Source organism: Spinacia oleracea, chromosome 1, assembly GCF_020520425.1.
Source record: "Spinacia oleracea cultivar Varoflay chromosome 1, BTI_SOV_V1, whole genome shotgun sequence".
Taxonomy (NCBI): domain Eukaryota; kingdom Viridiplantae; phylum Streptophyta; class Magnoliopsida; order Caryophyllales; family Amaranthaceae; genus Spinacia; species Spinacia oleracea.
In genome coordinates, this window is record NC_079487.1 from 66,163,903 (window position 1) to 66,183,895 (window position 19,993).

Sequence of the window (19,993 nt, forward strand, 5' to 3'; positions counted from 1 at the left end):
GCATGATTTATATTCGTTTATATGTATCATAACCTAACAAGGCGGACCTCCAACAATACTACCACCGCTCCCGCAAGAAAATCGATGGTCTCTGGTATAACCGCCGCCGGTAATTGGCGACTGAGAAAGAAGAAGGTTGAAGCGGCGTTTTTTTCCTCTTGTCTCCAAGTAATTAGGCTTATTTCACAAACAAAATAATTAGTAGTATTAAAGTACTGAGGAGAAACTATGCTCAATAACAATGGAGAAACAACGATCGGACGATGCAGAAACGACAATGGGAGTTTTTTTTTTTTGGTTGTGATACTCCATGAAAGTAGGAGTAGTAGTTTATGGGAGGTTATATTGTACGTGGGTTTGCATCTTTTGTGTTTTTTTTTTGTTTTTTTTATAATGAAAATCCATTCGAATTTGGTAGATTATAGTGATTTTATTGGTTTTGAGGGGAATGCACATAATTGTTCCATTGGTGATTTAGAGGCCTCACATAAGCCACTGACATTTTTATTATTATATAGGATAGGATATAACTAAAATATAACTAAAAAAAATTATAACAAAATCATTATATTTCATAACTAAATATAACAAAAGCATAACTTAAACACAATAATTCTTAACTAAAACGATAAATAAGTCAAACAAAATTATGATAACGAAAACAAAACTATTCTTAATTAAAAGCAAATAAATTTTAACTGAACAATAGTTGACTTAATTGGAGAACAAATCAACTAAACCATTTATTTCTTAACTAAATAAGACAAAAGTATAATTAAAACATTACAATTCATAACTAAAACTAAAACGAAATTAAAACACCAACAACAACAACATAATCGACCAACAACAACAACAACAACAACAACAACGACGACAACAACAACAACGACCACAACAAATAGTGTTTCCCTCCAGGTACCAATTCTCGGTCAGCAGCGATTCCATCACAACCTCATGTTAAGAAATCCTTATTGTCACCCATCCGCTACCGATCTGAAGAACATCAAAAATAAATTAACAACACCAACTAATAAGTGCAACAGAAGATTTCAAAAAAGAAATCGAATTAACAACTGAAACACAATTGAAACACAAAATACTGATGAATTTCTCTAGCAGACACCGTAAAATATCAACTGCAACGCAAGAATCTAAAATCAAAACCTAATTACATGCTATGTGTGAATTAACCTCGTGTCACGGCGCATGACATGGTGCTGTGTTGACAACCTTGTGACATGGTGCTGCGTTGACAACCTCGTGACAGCAAGGCGGTCTTACAAGTATGACCGTCTTTTACAAAAGTTTGTAAAATAATTTTGTTTACCCTAATCAAATAATTGTGGTACCAAAGATAAATTTTATTTTATGATACCTAAAAATTCTATGTTAAATGATTAAAGATTTTCAAACACTTTATATAATGCTCATGTGCATTGTACATGTAAAATTCTAGTATGCTCTATACTTAATTTGGGCATTAAGAGGGAAAACAGAATGTGAGGCTATAAGCGAAGCTGACGTGTGATAAAAACGAAATCAAAATGTATTAAACTGGGGTACACACGTAATGGAGTAGGCAAATAAAGAAAGAACGCAGTCGGACTCGGGGCCACAGAAATGGGCAGAGCCGCACATGATAGACTACCAATGAAAGGAAAGCAATAGATCTCTCTTCCACACCACAAGTATCAATTTAGATACGCCCAACCATCACTTACACGTGTCAATCAGTTTCTCTCTCCTAACTCTAGCCAGTAATCACCACAAACTTGTCCAGACTTTCTCTTTCTCTCTACTCTTTCTGCCTGACGTTTGTCACTTGTTCAAACAACTTGTGTTGTTCATTTAATTAGGTTTCCCAACAATTTGCGCTACTTTCTGCTTCTAGTTCGTTTATACTTCATTCTCAGTTTTGTTTCGACGAGAGATTTTGATCTGAATTTGAGTTTGATTTTGGAATTTGGCGACTTTGAGTAGAGGATGGGGTAAGATTTCGTCGCCTGAAGATGTTTGATTGGGACGATCAAGAGGTACTATTTCTTAAAAAAATTGCAATTCTATCAACTTTTATTTTTTGAAAATTTAAACAAAAATTTGGCGGCATTTATTATGGATTTTGGTATAATTTGTTGATGATGTATTTTCCTTCTATAATTTCATAAACTTTGTGGAAATGAATGTGAAATTCAAACGAAATTTGGTCGAATATCTGTGGATTTTGGTTATATTCTGTTGACGGAGTATGTCTCTACTAATATTATTAATTTTATTTTTTTCAAGAGGAATCACAGAATGTGAAAAGGAGATTTTTTGAGGAATTACTGTGGATTTTGCATAAATTTGATTGAAGCAGTATTTTCTTGATGCCTACATTATGATTTATTTTTCACTTCAATGTGAATTTGTGGTCTTGTGGATGTTGAATAATTGTCGATAGTAGGTAATGTACTACTAATGTAGCTGTAGCCGTGTATAAGAGAATTTTCTAAGAACATTGGAAAGTTGCAGTGTAGGTAATATAAGCATGTGATGGTTTAGATTTAGGGAACCGATTTTTTCCTGTTTCAACATTTCTTCTTTTGTAGCTGTGACAATTCTGGAAATGCAAGAACCCGCCAACAAAGAGAATTAGGAAGAGTGGATGACGACACGTTTAAAATTGCTCTGATCCATCTGATAATGAACATAAAAACCTGATATAACGACGCACAATTTAAAAGATATATGCCTAATTTTGGTAAACCTAAAACTGAAGATGTAAAAAGAAGCTCCTTTATAGTTTATCTACCTTATGCTTCCATTCTCCTCCCCTATGTAGCTTGGGATGAAATCATCTCGTAGTTACAGACTTACAGGCCGTTCTGAACATTAGAGAAAGTAAAGGAAGGAAACATGTTACTCCGTAAATGATATGCAGAAATATCCATAAAATCATGAACCATGGTAGAGTATCCTTTTTAGGATAAAAGAAAAATACAATTGAATTAGTGCCCAACCACATGTTATCATAACAGAACTCTAGAAACCCTCTATTGAACTTTATTTTAATATCACTCTAACAGTTCTAAATTAGTATAACGCACTTCAATCATGAACCCATTGGCTTGGCCTGGCTTGGAGACTTGACTAAAACAAAATCAATGATATCTTCCATAAAGGAAATGCCGTATCTACCAATCTATATTTTTTGTATGGGAGTGAAATTCAACTTATTTACTCCATATAAGAACAAGAACAACTCAGTATTTGTATTGCTAACGAAGAATATGAGGAGCTGTATATGTATGTTCTCAATAATCACTAAGTTACTAGTTATCCGATTTTGGTTTTATTAGGTTTGTTCTCCTTTCTTTCCCTTGTCAGGTGTGGGCATGTGACACTTCCAGGAGTAAGCATGGTAGGGGAGCAACCGTTTATATTCTCTACCCTGTCTTTAGGTCTCTCTTTGCACCTCATACCCCATTGTAGATTTTCTGATGTTGTCCTTTGCAGTTTCCACCCAAGGAAGAACCCCTGTGATTGTGGTTCGTAGGAAGTAGGAACTCATAGTTGAAGAGTTAGGGCTTGTAATTTTTTAGGTTCCTGTGACTCACACGTTAGTTCCTTCTAACAATGCTAGTGAAAAACCCTAAAGAGTACTCTTTTAATCATTGACTATTTGAATCAATGGATGTACTGTTGGTTTGTGGTGGTATAGGATTTTGGGTGACCCTAGAAAATATGGTTAAGTTGCCCCTTACACCTCCATTGCCTTTAGAGTTGTTAACTCGGCTTTGTGGGATTTTTTGGGTTTATCTTTCTTAATGTACGATGTACAGTTTGGTTCTGTTTAAACTCCATTATGTTAGACAGAATAGCTTTTTACTATGATGTTTGCTTCTTTATTTAATAAAGTTCTTCTCTTGTTTGAAAAAAGGAAGTTACTGTCTCAATCATGCTTGAGTAAGTTGCATGGGGGCTTAGTGTCTTCTCACTACCTGTTCTCTTAGCTTGCAATCACAGAGTATGGGTGGCATTGACGACATCCTTGAATTCACTGACCAGACATCTTTTAGCACCTCAGGCCTCCTTAAAGGTTTTATGGATGTCGTGTTCCTTAGGATGGTGTGCTCAATTGTCATTAACTTGGCTATTATAATTCGTAACTTTCTTGCTCTTAATGAATGAATCTGTATAGGAAGGACCTAACAAGTGCCTCTTCTTAGTTTAAAATTATAAACTTCTTTTCTGTCTCCCACACCATAAAACCAATTTGCACGACATAGCTTCTTTGAATGATATAGTCGAACTTTCAAGGGACAATGCCCATACCAAATATCATGTAAGTAGAGCACTAACACAGTCACCCGTTTACATCTAAATCCCATGATGGTTACCTATTTGTAATACCATTTTAGTAGAGCACTCACGGAGTCACTGGTTCACATTTATATTCCATGAGGGTTACTTATTCGTTTGGGTATCTAAAGTCATAAGACATTTGTTCTGGAGGGCTTGTGAGGGATATTAGCTGATGCTTGACTTTTGAGCATTTGGAAGGTTTTCAGTGAAGTTGGGTGGAAACCGCTGTTCGTATGCAAGGAATGAGAGGTTAGAAATCTTGACATGATGATTAAAAGTTGCAGTCAATAACATTGGAAAATCTGAATAATTCATTTCAAAAGTATCAATGTTTTCCCGTCCTTTTTCTTTGAATCATTTTGAACTTGGAAAGGTCAATTGGAAACAACCTCTTCCTTAGTGTAGGTTGACTACTTGAGGCTTGATCTGACTCCTATTACCTTGCCTGCTTCCTAGTGAAGTGTTTCGTTATTGCATTCGGTAATTTTGATGCAAATGCTGAATAAAGGAAATTTTGTAAACTGGTGCAACTTTTTTTTTTGAGTTTTGTCAAACGAAACACCATAGTATTGGTGAGGATTATTAGATCATTCAAAGTACTAGGTGCGCCTTTCTTTTTGGGACATTACTGTTATTAAGAAAGAATGTAAAGTCCTCCAAATTATGAATTTTCCTCATTGTGACATATTTAAGCTTTTTCTTTTCAGTCACTAAACCAGTTTGGCTTCTGCAAGCTACAGATCTTTCTCCAATTACTGCTATACAACTAATTGATTGCTCTAATGTACTTTCAGCTAGCAAATATTATATGGGGTGAAGGTAGAGAAGCTGACGATCATATTGTCCCTTATCAAAAAGATATTGAGACAAAACTGCTGTCAAATTATGGTGATAATGACGAAAAAACATTGACCGAGAATTCAAAAAGCGAGGCTGCTGCAAAAAACCCATCTACCTCCAAGTTGATTTTAGACGGAAGTAAAAGAGATAAGAATGGTTGTTTGCCTGCTTCAGGAGCAGTTGTTGATTTCCAACATTTGCCTTCATTTACTGCTTCAAAACCTGACGACAATGGCATAGGTACTAAAATATCTCTTCAGTAGTAGTGGTAGGGATGGCAACAGAGTGGGTGAGCAAGCATTTCACCCCTGTCTGATGTCTAGACATTTGGTCTTAGCATACCAGGATCTATTTAGGAATATTTTTTTAAAAGCCATGATAACTATTATGGATATGCTGGCATGAACATAAGAGTTCCATGCGGGCTATCAGCTCCTCAATCTCTTAGCATTTTTTTTTGTGTGCGAATGCTGCAATGTAATTCTGTAACACAATTAGGTACCTGGCTGCACAAGATCCACTTAGTGAATTTGTATCTTAAAATTCTTATGCCCCGTAAAGAAAGAGACTTAAGTATTCGGGCAGTTGCAAAGAAATAATCTTCTACTTATCGCCACTGTCAGGTGTCTTCTTGTGTTAAAATACTTCCTGACACTTGGTAGTTTCTTTGCCAAGTACATTCCTCGGCTAGTTTTTGAATTCATATTTTCCTCTTAGTTTAAATTACCTGATGTTACCCTTTTTCCTCCCTGTCACAAAATAGAGTTTGTGCTGTCCTTAGTTCTGAAGAATTTATTTGATACGTGATTTCTGATTTTGGCAAAATACCATCCTTGCAGCTAAAAAAAGTCAGCTAGATGTTGGTCCTCAAAGTTCCCGGAATCATCATGAGGACAAGGAGCTTGGTGACTTTGTTGGAAACAGCTGGGCTAGCATTGGGAGTTTTGAAGATCTTGATCGGATATTCAGGTAATAAAAACTGTCCTTGCTCCTGCCAGCTTTCGGTTGTACATATGTATGTGTATCTATCATTGTCTAGATTGGCCTTGTTCTGTGGACTGATTCTAGCTAAGTTACTTAGAAAAAACGTTTGGTGTTTTAATGTGTGCATGTTTTTGGGGTAATGCTTCTTTAACTAAATGAAACATTTCACTGAATTAAAGCAAATCCTTGTGTAAAGGATAATTATCTACAAGAGAGCAAAAACGGAAAAGAAAATTTTGACTACCACACTTACCGTTCACATTGACACTGTGGTGTCTGATCTTTCTGGAGATACCATTTGTAAAAACCCATAACAATCTCGAAATTGCACTGAAGCCTCAATCTGCATTTTGTTGATCCAATATCCTTTATGGCTTAACACACTCACTGACTATATCAACACAATTTTTTTCTGATCTAGAAATGACAAATTGGATGCCTGGTCCATTTTATAAAGGAATCTTCCATCTAAATCCATCCATAAGTTGAGGCATTATTCCCAAAATCGACCTTAAGTGAAAAAATAATTTAACAACGCATTCCTTAGTGCCTAAACTCAAAGCCACACATAATCACTAATGATCCTAATTGGCTCTTAAACTAACCTAGCTTACCCCAGCTTTCAATTGTACCGAACTACCCCCAGGCTGAGTGGTGGACGTGGAAGTTGGTTCTTCAAAAAATTGATTGCAAATCTTAACACATGGGCTGTGTGAATTTTTTATCAGATTGGCGGATTCCGACTGGATATTATTGCACAATCGTTGGCCATCAACCACCTTGTTAATAGGTGTTAAGCACTTCAGCTTAAGGATTATATGCCTGATGGATATACTTGTAGTATGTTTACTTATCAAGTGAATTAATAAAAATGTGTAAAAGCACATTCCTTTTACAGGTGTTTCCCCCTAAACTACTGTTCAGAATTCAATCCTAAATAATCTTCGATTAGCGTTGTTCGGTAGTTCTGAACTCTCTAAGACTCTAGGTACAACTCCGTTGTTCTTTATCTCTCTGTTCCATTTTATATGTTTCTCTTTTTCTTTTTTTTTCTATCTCTTAGTCAGCTCTTCTTAATATGCCTCAACTGTCAAACCCCCCATCGTCTCTTCCTTTTTTCATCAATATAATTATTTGATAATTTCTAATCTGATCTAATTTCTAAAAAATATTCTTTGGAAAATTAATGGAAGCTGAGACTTAAATTTATGTTGGATCCATGATATTGTGTTGATTATACATTAAAGAATATTGGAAAAATACTACTACCATTGTCGTAAAGTACTCTTCACATTTTCGTGTTATTTGTCCCAAAATACTCTTTCCACTTCTATTTTTGGAATGATCCACTAATATTTTAATACCTCTCTTTTCAACTACCAGAACGTTAGGGTCACCAACTCTTTCTCATTCAATAAAGACAGTATCCCACTAACTCCTTGAACATTAAGTTTTTTAACAAATTGACTATTGATGACCAACCTCTAACTTATCTCCTACTATAAATAAATGATAAATGTGTAGTATTTTGCCACGAAGGAAGTAAGAGTCAAGAGTGCTGAGAATATTTGCAAGTATTGAAGAATATTGAGAAATAGTAGCAAGCAGTTAAAAGTAGCGGGAGGACTGAAAATAGAATTGCTTAGCATCAGTGTAAGGGGGAGGGGAACTTTAGGTAGTTGCATTATGATTCTGTTATTAGTGACTTGATTAATAAGCTAGCTATTTTGTTAGGGGACTATATAGAGTGCAAATTAGATAGAGAAATCATATTGAATATTGATCAGAGTTATAATTAGATATTACTCCCTCTGCCTAAAAGATTGCCCCATATAACATAAACGGATATCCTTATTTGTTTGCCACATCCCTTATTTTGTTTGTGGTCCTCACATGTTTCTGCTTACACACTATTATTTAATTTAACTAAAAGACAAATCTATTTATACATTTGCTCTTGGGAGTACCCAATTCTTTATAAAATGAATATAAATATTTGGGGTAGCCTTTTACGGTCGGAGGGAATACATTGTTAATTGGAAGAGAATCAGGCCTCTCGAAAGCTTGAATATCATTTACATTTTCTGTAATTTCGAGTTTCTAATCAATCATCTTCTTTTTCCGGTTTTCCCTTAAATTCTGCCATTAATGGTGTCTAAGCTAAGTTTATTCTTATGAAGAATATTACACCACACAATTTTGGAGGAATGTTGTTCATGGTTAAGTTACCAGGAGCTCTTCTTTATATGATTTTAGGTTGGTGGATTGAGTAAGAAAGACGTTCATCAGTGGATGAGGCTCAGGGAGTTGTTGGCTTGTTGCTAATAGCTTTAGGATTAACGAGCGTTTCGGAACACTTGACTACAATTATGCAAAGTGGGACAATGAACTTCATGAACCTTTGCATGCCCAGACTTAGCTATGTCAAAGGTCTTGAGGTTAGGCATAACGATATAAGTGTAATAGCACTTAAGTCGGGAATTAGTAAAGTACAGATTTTAGTGTTGAACTTAGATAACAGAAGCATGTTAGGAACGGACACCTAATGGTCTTGAGGTTAGGCATAACGATATAAGTGTAATAGCACTTAATTCGGGAATTAGTGAAGTACAGATTTTAGCGTTGAACTTAGATAACCGAAGCATGTTAGGAACGGATACCTAATAAAATGTTGCAGCTTATTCCAAATTAGGCCCCTTGTTATCTTCTTTATTTGTTTATTCAGTCATTTGCACTTCATCATTTGATTTATTTTCCATGTGTGCATGACAAGTTGACAACTCATTTTATACTTCTCCTTATGCCTTCATTCTTTCGCGCAATGAATTTCATTATCCCTTTTATGTTTTATTGTTAAAGAATTTTCTTGATGGAGTAAACAAAATTCTGAAAATTTGTGATATATCCACCTGACAGAGTATTCTCACAAGTGATGATTTTGCAGCAACGATGACATAGATGGAAACACAAGTCTTGGAAGCACAGATGAGCTTTGGTCATCACCTAAGGATCTCATAGTTGAGGTAGCTAAATCCTCATCTGCAGTTCTAGGTTCTACAAATTGGGAATTTGGAGCATTAGGCAACTCCTCTGCTAATATTAAAATCAATTCCAAATATTTGCACAATGAAAACCCCTGTGTAACACCTGGCTGCCAAAAAGCTGATAGCGTCTCCCCTTACCCTCACCAGACCATTGGTAGACATGTGGAACAAGAAGAATATGCCGTGGATAGTACAGGGTTGGTTGAGGAAAAGGTACAACCAGTTAATCGTGTGAAACTGATCATATTTGTTCTTCACATTCCGTGAGGCTTATCATAAAATGCTTTAATTGGTCACTGTAATATACTGTATACAGCTAGGTTTGGGCGTTACTGTAAAGACTCCAATTGATGCTCATATTGCTGCTGAAAATATTGCATCTTCAAACAAGCCTACCGAAAAGGTAAAGCATTCTCTTAGTGAAAGAATACAAAAATATTATCTGTGCATTGTATGCATTCTTGCTGAACTTTTACGAAATTCTTAATAAGCAACCAGCGTAACCAGATGGAATTTGAATGATTCTTTCCGTTCACCCTATCTAGATGGTTAAAGACTAGAGATTGTAAACACCATAAAAGCTGCAAGAAGTGAAATACTATGATGGATCTGAAAAATAACTGTCCTGCACACAAAACATCTATAAAAATGAGATCAATTGCTGTCTAATTTGTCTGAATCTGTTAATAATACTTGGAAGTCAAAACCATATCCCAGGTGAAGGATTGGACATTCATTAAAAAGTTAGATAGAGCAATCAAGTAGAAAATGAGAAGAGAGCGGGTGGTTTTTTCTTGAGGGTAAATATCACATTTTGAATCAAACTGCCAATTCACATGCAGGGATTGGAACTACTTTTGTATGGATTGGTATGGAGATCAATGTTAAGCCAATCTGTTCCTGTTTCTATTCCTTCCAATGTCAAAAGAATATACTACAAGATCTTTTCAGCGATAGAAATTAAAAATGAAGTTAGTAAGTTATTAATACATTAATTCAAGCATAACAGACCAAACCTTTAAATAGTGAATCGATGTAATACTCATGCCCTTATATGACGAAAAATCTAAATTGTAGTACTAATGTAAAAAATTAAACATATAAAATATTTTCACTTTTTTATTTTGCTCGCAATGTATTGCCTAACCACGTGCACTTCTTCACACAATCGATTTGCAGCACATAACTAACAGTCTAACACTATAGGAATCTCCTGGATTAAGATATTCAATTGGTGTAGGTAACACCCACAAAAAAGCTTTTGTTCCAGAGTTGAGAATTCTTTTTCCATGAGCCAATTACGTCTATTAGTCTACATAAACTTAAACAATTTATTTTTTAATGTAAAACTCAATATGAGCGAATTATAATCATAAGAGTATTTAGTTATAGTAGATTGATACTTGTTGAAATACTGATTATATCAGTAGCTAAGAAGTCTAAATTGCGTTGGGCAAGGTCGAATCAATAACCTACAAAACCAAATAAAATATTGATTTTCCCTTAAAAAATTATATATTAGTTTTGCCCTTCGATCTTGCGTATCTTGATCTTCGTTTTCGTCCAATATAGAACTCTAGAACTACGCATATTATTTTACCAACATTATTAATCAACCTTATTATTATTTATTTTTGTTGGTCCTACATCTTCAGTGATTTCTGCTATTTTGTATTGAACATTTATCTTTTACAGAGCAAAGCGTAATCGTGAAAAGTGAATACTAACATTTTAGTGTATAATTTAATGCATTTTAGTATTTTTTTTTATTTACTCTTAATCTTGAAAAGTGAATACTACATGTATTATTTGCATATTTTACTGAATAATTATGGTCACTAAATAATCTTGTTTTGACTTTTTTCCAATCAGATTGATTTCCTAATTAAAAAAATAGCATAAGTTGCAAATTTGTATTAAAATTTCCTTAAGTCTTGGCATTAATTAATATTTAATAAAAATATATTTAATTCAAATAATGAATGAGGGTAATATAGACTATTCTACAGAGGATGGGGACACCAAAATGTCATTTTATTATAATGACCCCAAGAGTTCCCTTATTGAATAGAGATATTAAAATCTCTTGCTTTTTGAATCCGAAGGAGAAAACCTAAAGTTTCTGCCTAGAGAATAGAAATAGAACCACATTGTTTAGCATGACATTGAATTTAAATTTTCCATAAGGTCTCTTGTTATTAACCAATACAGAGTAGTAGATATCTTAATTTCTGGAGTTTAAAATACTGTTCAAAATTTTCCATAAGGTCTCTTGTTATTAACCAATACAGAGTAGTTGATTTCTTTATTTCTGGAGTTTAAAATACTGCTCCTCAAAATTTGTTACAAGATGTATCCTCCTAATGTTATCTTTCACCTGTCATCTTGAAATAGTGTGCACTTTTCCAGGGGGCATTAGTTTTTTGAAATCTGTCCTCCTCATTGATGTTTCTTTATCTTTCCTACAGGACAAATGGTCTGAAACTCAGTCACAACATGAGCAGGCAACTGACAGAATAACTGATACCAGACTACGGCGGGATGTATTTAACACATGGCCATCATCTGCAGAAAATGTTCCACAGTTCAGTCATCAATCTGCTTCAACTTCAGTCCCTGGTCAACATCAGTTGTCTCGGGAACTTATGCCTATTCCATACCATCAGTTCTCATCTCCATATGGTGCTCCTTATGCATATGGGAATTTCACCAATCAATATCCAGCCATGTGCATGCTGAAACAAACAGAAGATGAGCATCAGTATACTCTGTCTAGTTCTGAAGTTAGGCCTGGTGATATAACTACTGTGAACAACCCTGTTGTGACTACTACAAAACCCCAAAAGATGACACCCCAAGAGAAGATTGAAAAATTGAGGAGGCGTCAGCAAATGCGAGCAATTCTTGCAATTCAGAAACAGCAGCTACGTTTAGGTCACCAAGCTTCAAGTGAGGATTACTCCCATTCTCGTAAGAGATGCCTGGAGGATCACGTCCGTCATATGGAAAAAACTGATAATGAGGCAGGAGAGATCTTGAGCACTGTACCACGCTATGATCCAGGTTCCCCAACCAAAGGGGACGATTCCAGTATGATTTCCAACATCGACGACTGTTCAGTGGAGGACACAGTTCTCTACCAGCTTCAAGATATAATATCAAGAGTACGCCAATGTTATACTCTCCTTGTTCCATAATTTTTGGTAAAATCTTTTATTTTCAGTTGTCCCCAGATATGATTGAAATTTCATTTGAGTCATTATTAAGTTTTGCGCAAGTAAGCAGGTAGACAAAGCACTTATTGCATATTTCACCTTTTTATAAATATGTATCAGGCATTGTAATTCTTATAGGATGACACATAGAAATTTTTTGTTCATCTGGATAATGTCAAGTAAATCTAAAGGAAGCTCCCTTTTCTTCCTTTTAATTTTTGTTTTTCTTTTTGACGGGAAGCTCCTTTCTTATATGCAGCTGGATATGAAGATAAGGCTGTGTATTAGAGACAGCTTATATCGATTGGCTCATAGTGCAACACAAAGACACCATGTTAGTGATACAAGTAGTAAAAGGAGCAGCACTTTTGAGCCCGACTTTGTAAAGGAAGAAACAAGCAGTCATGACAGGTTAGGAAGTTAAACCTGTTCGATTCTTATTTGTTTAATGGTTAATTAGTTCATGTTTATCACTGCCATATTATTTAATTTTGCCTGAACTTGATTTTTAGATTTCTAAAACATGTGCATGAACAAGTTTCTGTTTAATACAAGGAAAGAGAATCTATTCTCTATATTCCGGAAAAAAAAATGATCTTGGAGCTTTGCAATTCCTGATGTCTTATTTGAGCCTTATTCAAACTGATCCCTCGTGCTAATTTTAATTTTTTTTTTACTTTCCAATTTCTCTTGTGCACATAGTTTTAAGAGCATTAAAACTAAGGTAATGGGCATTGTTTTTTAATTTTTTCAATTGAGGTGAGAGAAATTAGGGACCATATTATTTAGAGAGAAGATGGATGAAAAAACATGGAGGAAAGCAAAACATTTCTATATTAAGTAGACCTAATTGAAGACAGAATTAAGTTTTTGTTTTGGGACTAACGGAGTATTAACAGAACTGGGAAGTGTTGCCGGTAATGCTAAAATGCCACGTGATCCCACACCACCATCTCGAGACCCTTTTAATGTAGTATTCCGTTTACTTTCTAACCAATGCAACCAAGTCACTGCCATTACACACACCTTTAGAGTACCTTTGTAGTTTTACCCTCTCGCTACCAAACTAGTTTACCTGTATATGGGCCATCAGAAAGGCAGAACACATTGCCAAATTTATAAAATATAAATCCTACGACCATAACATACTGTGCATCTCATAATGAAGGAAGAGATGAGAACCGGAGACAACATGTTTGGTTCTATGAAAAAAAATATAATACAAACATTAGGGGACAAATATCTGGCTGCTGGCATGCAATTGTCTAGGGTGTTCAACTTATGCAAAATTATTGTCCACACAGTAGGACATGTTTTTTAGGCTTCCAAAACCGAGGCCATGTCTTATAGATCTGTGATTCATTTTATTAGAAAAGTGTAGGACTCTAGGATTCCTAAAACAGTAGCCACATCTTCTAACTCTATATATCACAGATTTCTTTGGAATTAAGGTTCCATGACGAATAGTGGCCTTACCAGACCACGACATTGGAGATAAGAACTGGGTTAAAGGTAGATCAGAAATAAGACAGCGAAAAAAGGATAGAACAAGAGTTATCTCCTATTCAAGAAACTCTTTAAACCCCATAGTAGCCCCTTTACCCACCTGAAACTTGACCAAGGTCCAAGGGAATGAATAGAGAAGATGCGTTCCCGACAAACTTCCACGGGAATAGATAGGATAAATTAGCAATAGCGTATACTTGATCACCTTGAGAAAAATAGAGGCAGATTCCAAAAGAAACATCCATAACCACTGTCTTACTAAAGAGCTGATCTTTGACGCACCATTACCAAAATTAAAACCCTATTTCCTTGGTTGACAGACGAAATTCCAATCAACAAAATAATCATACTACATAGTTCAATCCCGTGAAATAAAAGGGTAACTTCTTCACGACTTCACTGTTTTTTTCTTTTTTATCTTTGGTAACTGACGAAATTTTTTTGGTAAATAAAAAAATCATTTCGTCAAGTAACAGTTATACAACCTAATCCCATACGTTGCAGCAAACGAACCTGCTAGGCAGGATCCTTTGCTATCAGAGAGGGAAAAAAACCTAACCAGGCCTAAAATACCAAGCAAGACTAGTTACAGGCTAGTAACCCAGTCCCTATCTTTACAGTTCACTCGTTTTCCTATGAACTCTATTCTACACTTTACAATGTACTTGACATCCTTTACAATGTACTAAAGAAAAGTGATTCTACCAAATCACCCCATACCTTTTCTTATCTAATTTTTTTGACCTTATTTAGCAAAAACTAATGATTAAGTACATCAAAACAAAACAAGCGAACATTTTTTTCAGAAAACAAAAATTCTCTCTATTTCCCCATTTCCGTGGCAGCCACCACAGCCAATATCCCTCCGTTAGCTGTTAGACTACCCCCATTACCATCTCCCTCCCGAAAACTGCTAGATCTCAACCCACTTCCTCAGAAACTGCCACACTACCACCTACCTCCCCTCAAAAACTCAATGACCTTGGCACTGCATCCTCTTCTATGCCCTCAGTTCTCCGGCGTCCCTCTTCCACTATCCCCTCAAATCTCTGGCGTCACCCAGCATCCAAGCTAACATTTTCATCCCCTCCGCCTTCAATCTTTCTGCTGGGATTTCTCTTTCCTCTCAAGTGAACCGCTGACATTCTCTCCTTTTCCTCCTCCCCCTGAAGCGGTGAAAGGTCAATTGTTATGGTTTGAATGGTAAGAGAAAACAAGAACAACTGTTTTGAAAGTAAGGGAAAGTAAGAACAATCAGTTTGTTTTCTTATACAATTACGATAAAACAAAATAATTTGTGCTACATACAAATGCAATTCCATTACTGTCAGGCTTGGTTAGAGATCTTATTTATTACACTTCCAACAATACTAAAAAAAAGTAAGTAGGGTTCACAAGTTCTCCATTACCTTTTGTCGATTCTGGTTTCGAAGTTTGGGTAGGTTAATCGTACATATTAAACTTCTTAGAATGTAAATGATACAAGTATATTTCTTTTGTGAAACAAATATGCCATTGTTTGCATGTATTAATAAGAAATTTTTGGGAAACAAACCCACTAGTATAGTTTTGTTTCTTCTTTATTCACTTTGGCAAACCACTACACCCTCTGTATTTTAAAAGAGATTAAAAAGAGATACACTTTGACCGACATATAGTTTTAGGAGAGTGAGTTGAATTTATTAAAATAAGATGAAAGTGGGGTAGTGGGTGAATTATATATTATAGTAAAATTATTATGTGAGTAAGTGTGGGGACCACAAGAAAGAGAGAAATATTAATATAACTGGAAGTGGGGACCAATACATGTCAAAAAAAGAAAGTATATCTCTTTTTAAAATATGGCCGTTTAAGGAAAGTGTATCTCTTTTTAAAATACGGAGGGAGTATTATTTTTCAGCACCAAAACACATATTAAAATAAATATATGAGTTAAAAATTAATTCCATCTTAGTACTTGTTTACCACAGTTTGCTATTTTCTTTTGGTTTAAAAACACAATATGGCCAACCTAGGATGCTCGGACTCGGGTACGGGTGTCGGACTCGGGTAAGGGATCCGAGTGTCGGACATGAGAAACTCAAAAATCAAGGACTCGGGGACACGTTTCGAAAGGGTCCAAAACTGGTATTTGGACTCGGGGACACGGCAATGCAAAAAAAAAATAAAGATTTTATATTTTTATTTGCAGATATTTTTTTTTTAAAGTACTGGTTTTTTTTTTTTTTAAATATACATAATTTCAGTATTATGGAGGAGTAGGTGAGAAGTCAAACTCCTTGGTTGGATAAATATACCATACTTTATTGCTGATATTAAATAAAGTAAAAAACAGAAAAAGAGACATAATAAAAGGACTCAAGAGTCAAGAATACCCCACCAATAAAGTTAAAAAACAGAAAAAGAGGTAGAAGAATCAGTAATGAATAAAATGAGAGATGAAAATCACGTGACTTTCTTCCATTACCCAACCCCACATAAAAAAATAAAAATAGAAACCAGAACCAGAACCAGCACAATGTCCATTTTTTTTTTTTAAAAGGTCGAAGAGAAGGTGAAGACAGCCACCCTTCGCCGGAGAAGAAAACGAACAAGTCACTGGTTTCAATCTACTCGGATTTTTTGGCCGAACAAAAGCCCTAAGGTTTCGGCTCTTGATTTGTTGTTTTCTTCCTTCAATTTTAGATCTAGGGTTAGCGAGTTGCCGAGTCCACTTTCTCTCCGGCGGGTCCGATCCGGATTCCGTGTCCGTACCCGGGTCGCGTCGTGTCGACACCGGTACGGAGGGGTGGTGAGCCGAGTCCGAGCATCCTAGTGGCCAACCACATGTCTTGTTGCTATTATCTTTTGTTAACAAGACATAACATATCCATCTTAGATTCTCATTACATGTTTTCAACAGTTTTTTATCAGTGAGGAATAGCTTTGATTAATTAAACACCAACCAAACATTCAATGAATAAACCAATTCTGAGGGGGTTACGTTCTAGGAAGGGCCTACAGAATCCCAGAATTGTAACCATGGTACGTACCTGAAAACCAGGACACTGACAAATTACAATCAAGCTATCAGACTATAATTTATCTGCATTAGTGTAAATAGCTTGAGGCTTTGAGCTCTAAAGAAACTACATTGTTGAAACTTTCTAACCACTTCCACAGGTGCCATGACTTTCTGGTTCCACACAGCCGCTATTACATTGCTCCAAGACACCATAAATCAAGGCTGTAACTGAAGCATGCAAGACCATCTTCCTAAACTTACCAATTTTAGTCCTCAACATCCATTTACTACATCTATCCAGGCTGAAAAATTGACTGCAAACCTTATCCAACTTTTCCAGACCTCACAACACTTCATTGTGTACATGCATTTAAAGAACAAATCAATTGTATTGCTTCTCCTAGTCTCTGCATCTAACTTTTCCTATATAATCAGACACATTTTCACTATCTATCTTCGATAGTCATTCCAAACTCTGCCCTTAAGTTTGAATGCAAACCTTTGTAACTTTCTCAACTTTCCTAAACGATTAGGAATTTCTCAAGTCTCCCTTGCCTTCTTAGATGTAATGTCGTTTGAAAGTTTCTGAAACACGCCTTCATCAAAAGCTTGGTGGAAGATGGTAAGAGCGTACGGGATTTTCTTTCTACCTCCGAAGTTTCAAAACCGTATATGATCCGTTTCAAAAGTATACAACCATGAACCATCTCCATTCATCATCTAAACGATTCTAAACTTATAATAAGTTTAGTCAATCCACCCATCTGAATCACATCCTACAATACAAAATTGATTATTATTCTCCTTTCTAAGTGTTCCTCATGGTTACCTGAAAATGACTCAAATGCCAGCCCTAAAGTCTTTGGTTTTGAACATAATTCTGTAGGAAGGGCATCTGATCAGTTGAGTTTTCCGTCTTTCTGGGTATTTAATACGGAGTAAAATAAAGAGCTTGAGTGAAATCATGGTAGGTTACCGGCATGTGTTAGCCTGGTTTTTCCATCAGAAAAATATATTGACCTGACCACTATATTTTGGAAATAATGCATTTATGTTTGAGATGAAGTTAGTGATGTTCCTTTATGAAATAAATTTATTTTAACCTCATCTCCATATTTCTGTGGTGGGATTTCAGGTATGTTGGAAATGCAAATTTGGAGACTGAGACCAATCATATAGACCGAGCTGTGGCTCACTTACTCTTTCATCGGCCTCTGAAGTTGTCAGTCAGGCCTGATGAGACACCAGAGTCATCCACACAAGCAGAAGTCTCAACCGAACAAGAAACAACTGCTCATAGCAGCCAGCTGATTGATTTGTTGCCCAAGAGCTCCGAAAATGAATATAATCTCTCCCCGAATGGATCAAACGTTCCTAACGTTTATGTGGATTTCGATGAGGAAGATGTCCCGAATGATGATTCTCGAAACGAGATGAGAATTGATCAAAAAATGAAACAAATAACAGCAGAGCATGAAGACTGAACTTTGTTGGCAATTGAAGAGATTGTAATCAGGATGATAAGGGTAATTCCTTCCTTTATCTCTTCATGGCTATTTATTTTGCAATTGTAAATTGATCTACCGGATTACTTGTAATTGGGTGGTTTTCTTTCTTTGTCAGCCAACTTGGTCTTTGCAAGGCGCATGTCATGGAGGTTATTAAAATTCCTTGCTGCAGACAAAGCCATCTGTCTAAGTAACTTAAGCCAGTATATCTATCTTGTCATCTTTATCTTTCGGAACGTGATTATTGCCAATGATTGTTAAACCTAACTTCATGGTAGAGTCAACTCTCCGTCTTGGTAATGATATGTATGATTTATACCTAACAAACTAGTTAAACTGCCCAGGTGGATATTTCAGTATGATCTTTATCACCATTTAAGTTTAGTCATGGTACTAAATAGTCATTACCGAGTGCTGTGAGGTACAGTCTGCCATCACAGATTCACAGGAGACTGGGTGAGTCATAGGTATACAAATACTTGAAAATGTCAGTTCTAATATAACACAGGATCTTCTAAATAGTTTCTGGGAACTACTTGTTATGCCACCGGGAAATACAGAGGTGGGATTGCTCTCTGGGGCTCGGGAAAGGGTAATCACTAATCACTGGAGTATTTTCAGGGTGGTGTAGCAGAGTTTTAAAGTTAGGGCGCGGTACCCTTTTCCTCTTTTTCTTCACCCTTAATCCTATTCTTTAAAACCAATCATCAAGAGGCTATTTTCTTTTAGAATTGCCGCTATGTTAATCCTTTTGGAGAAATATGGATTGTTAGGCAGAGTCGATTTAGGCGTCAAAAATCTTGCAGTGAGGTACTCTATATGTGAGTACTTCTTCCTGTTAATACTTAATAGTTAATACTCATTTGTTTTTACTTTGCATTTATTGTCTTTGGTCAAATTTGTGCATCATTTCACAAGCATAATACGTGATACTCAATTTTTTTCTCAACCATGGCGTATAATAGCAACCCAATTAATCAAACTAGTTTGCCTTTTGATAGATGTGGGAAAAAATGAAAAAATTGATTATCATCGGGGATATGTTTTAGTCTATAGTGTAGAGTGTTACTTATAACAACCATGTCCGAAAACCCTCTCCAGGCAAGACAAACAGTTTGATTTACTAAAGGAGTATGATTGAACGAATATTTGATTGGTTTGGATTGTTTTCTGTTGAAATCAAGCAGAAAACAAGTAACTAAACACAGAGATTTTGGTGCTCAAACAGCCATTGAAGAAGCGTAAAAGCTTATATTTAGAGAGAGAGAGTATGCTGATACAGCTTAGGAATATACTCAACTACTCGTACAAAATGGAAAAGGCTAGCTATATAAACTACCTTGCTGCTATGCTGTCATAACCAATCAGCATGCAGGATAAAAACTAACAACCAATCATAATCATCCTAGGTGGCATAAGCTAACAAACTAGCTGCCATAAGCTGACACAATAATAGAATCTGTTACAAGGGGTATAATCAAGTGAGGCCAGCTCCACCCTTGCTATTGTGTGGTTGCCTTGCTGATGAAGTTTCAGCCACTGGTG

General features: G+C 35.8%; 1 protein-coding gene and 1 long non-coding RNA gene across 3 annotated transcripts; one reads left to right on the forward strand and one right to left on the reverse strand.

Annotated features, from left to right (window-relative positions):
- Window positions 1–670: 670 nt before the first annotated feature.
- LOC130462533 (uncharacterized) lies at window positions 671–1,537 on the reverse strand. Its single transcript, XR_008922963.1, has 2 exons — window positions 1,195–1,537; window positions 671–996 (listed from the first exon to the last, which is right to left on the reverse strand). It is a non-coding gene; the product is annotated as an uncharacterized lncRNA (long non-coding RNA).
- Window positions 1,538–1,689: 152 nt separating this feature from the next.
- Window positions 1,690–18,807, forward strand: LOC110798913 (protein LNK2). 2 transcript variants are annotated; one of them, XM_022004110.2, is made up of 9 exons: window positions 1,690–2,036; window positions 5,142–5,427; window positions 6,027–6,156; window positions 9,116–9,428; window positions 9,532–9,618; window positions 11,684–12,379; window positions 12,690–12,841; window positions 18,076–18,466; window positions 18,564–18,807. In XM_022004110.2, the coding sequence occupies exons 1-8, from the start codon at window positions 2,013–2,015 to the stop codon at window positions 18,422–18,424; spliced, it is 2,037 nt and encodes a 678-aa protein (XP_021859802.2). In that variant the 5' UTR covers window positions 1,690–2,012; the 3' UTR covers window positions 18,425–18,466; window positions 18,564–18,807. The 2 variants fall into 2 exon arrangements, with proteins under 2 accessions (XP_021859802.2, XP_056686922.1); XM_056830944.1 differs by having other exon boundaries at window positions 1,734–2,036; window positions 18,076–18,807.
- The last annotated feature ends 1,186 nt before the right edge of the window (window positions 18,808–19,993 follow it).

Coding starts and splice junctions, on each gene's coding strand:
- LOC110798913 (XM_022004110.2), top strand. CDS start 2,013: ATGTTTGATTGGGACGATCAAGAG. Junction 5,428..6,026: donor ACCTGACGACAATGGCATAG/GTACTAAAATAT, acceptor CCATCCTTGCAG/CTAAAAAAAGTCAGCTAGAT. Junction 12,380..12,689: donor TTCAAGATATAATATCAAGA/GTACGCCAATGT, acceptor TCTTATATGCAG/CTGGATATGAAGATAAGGCT.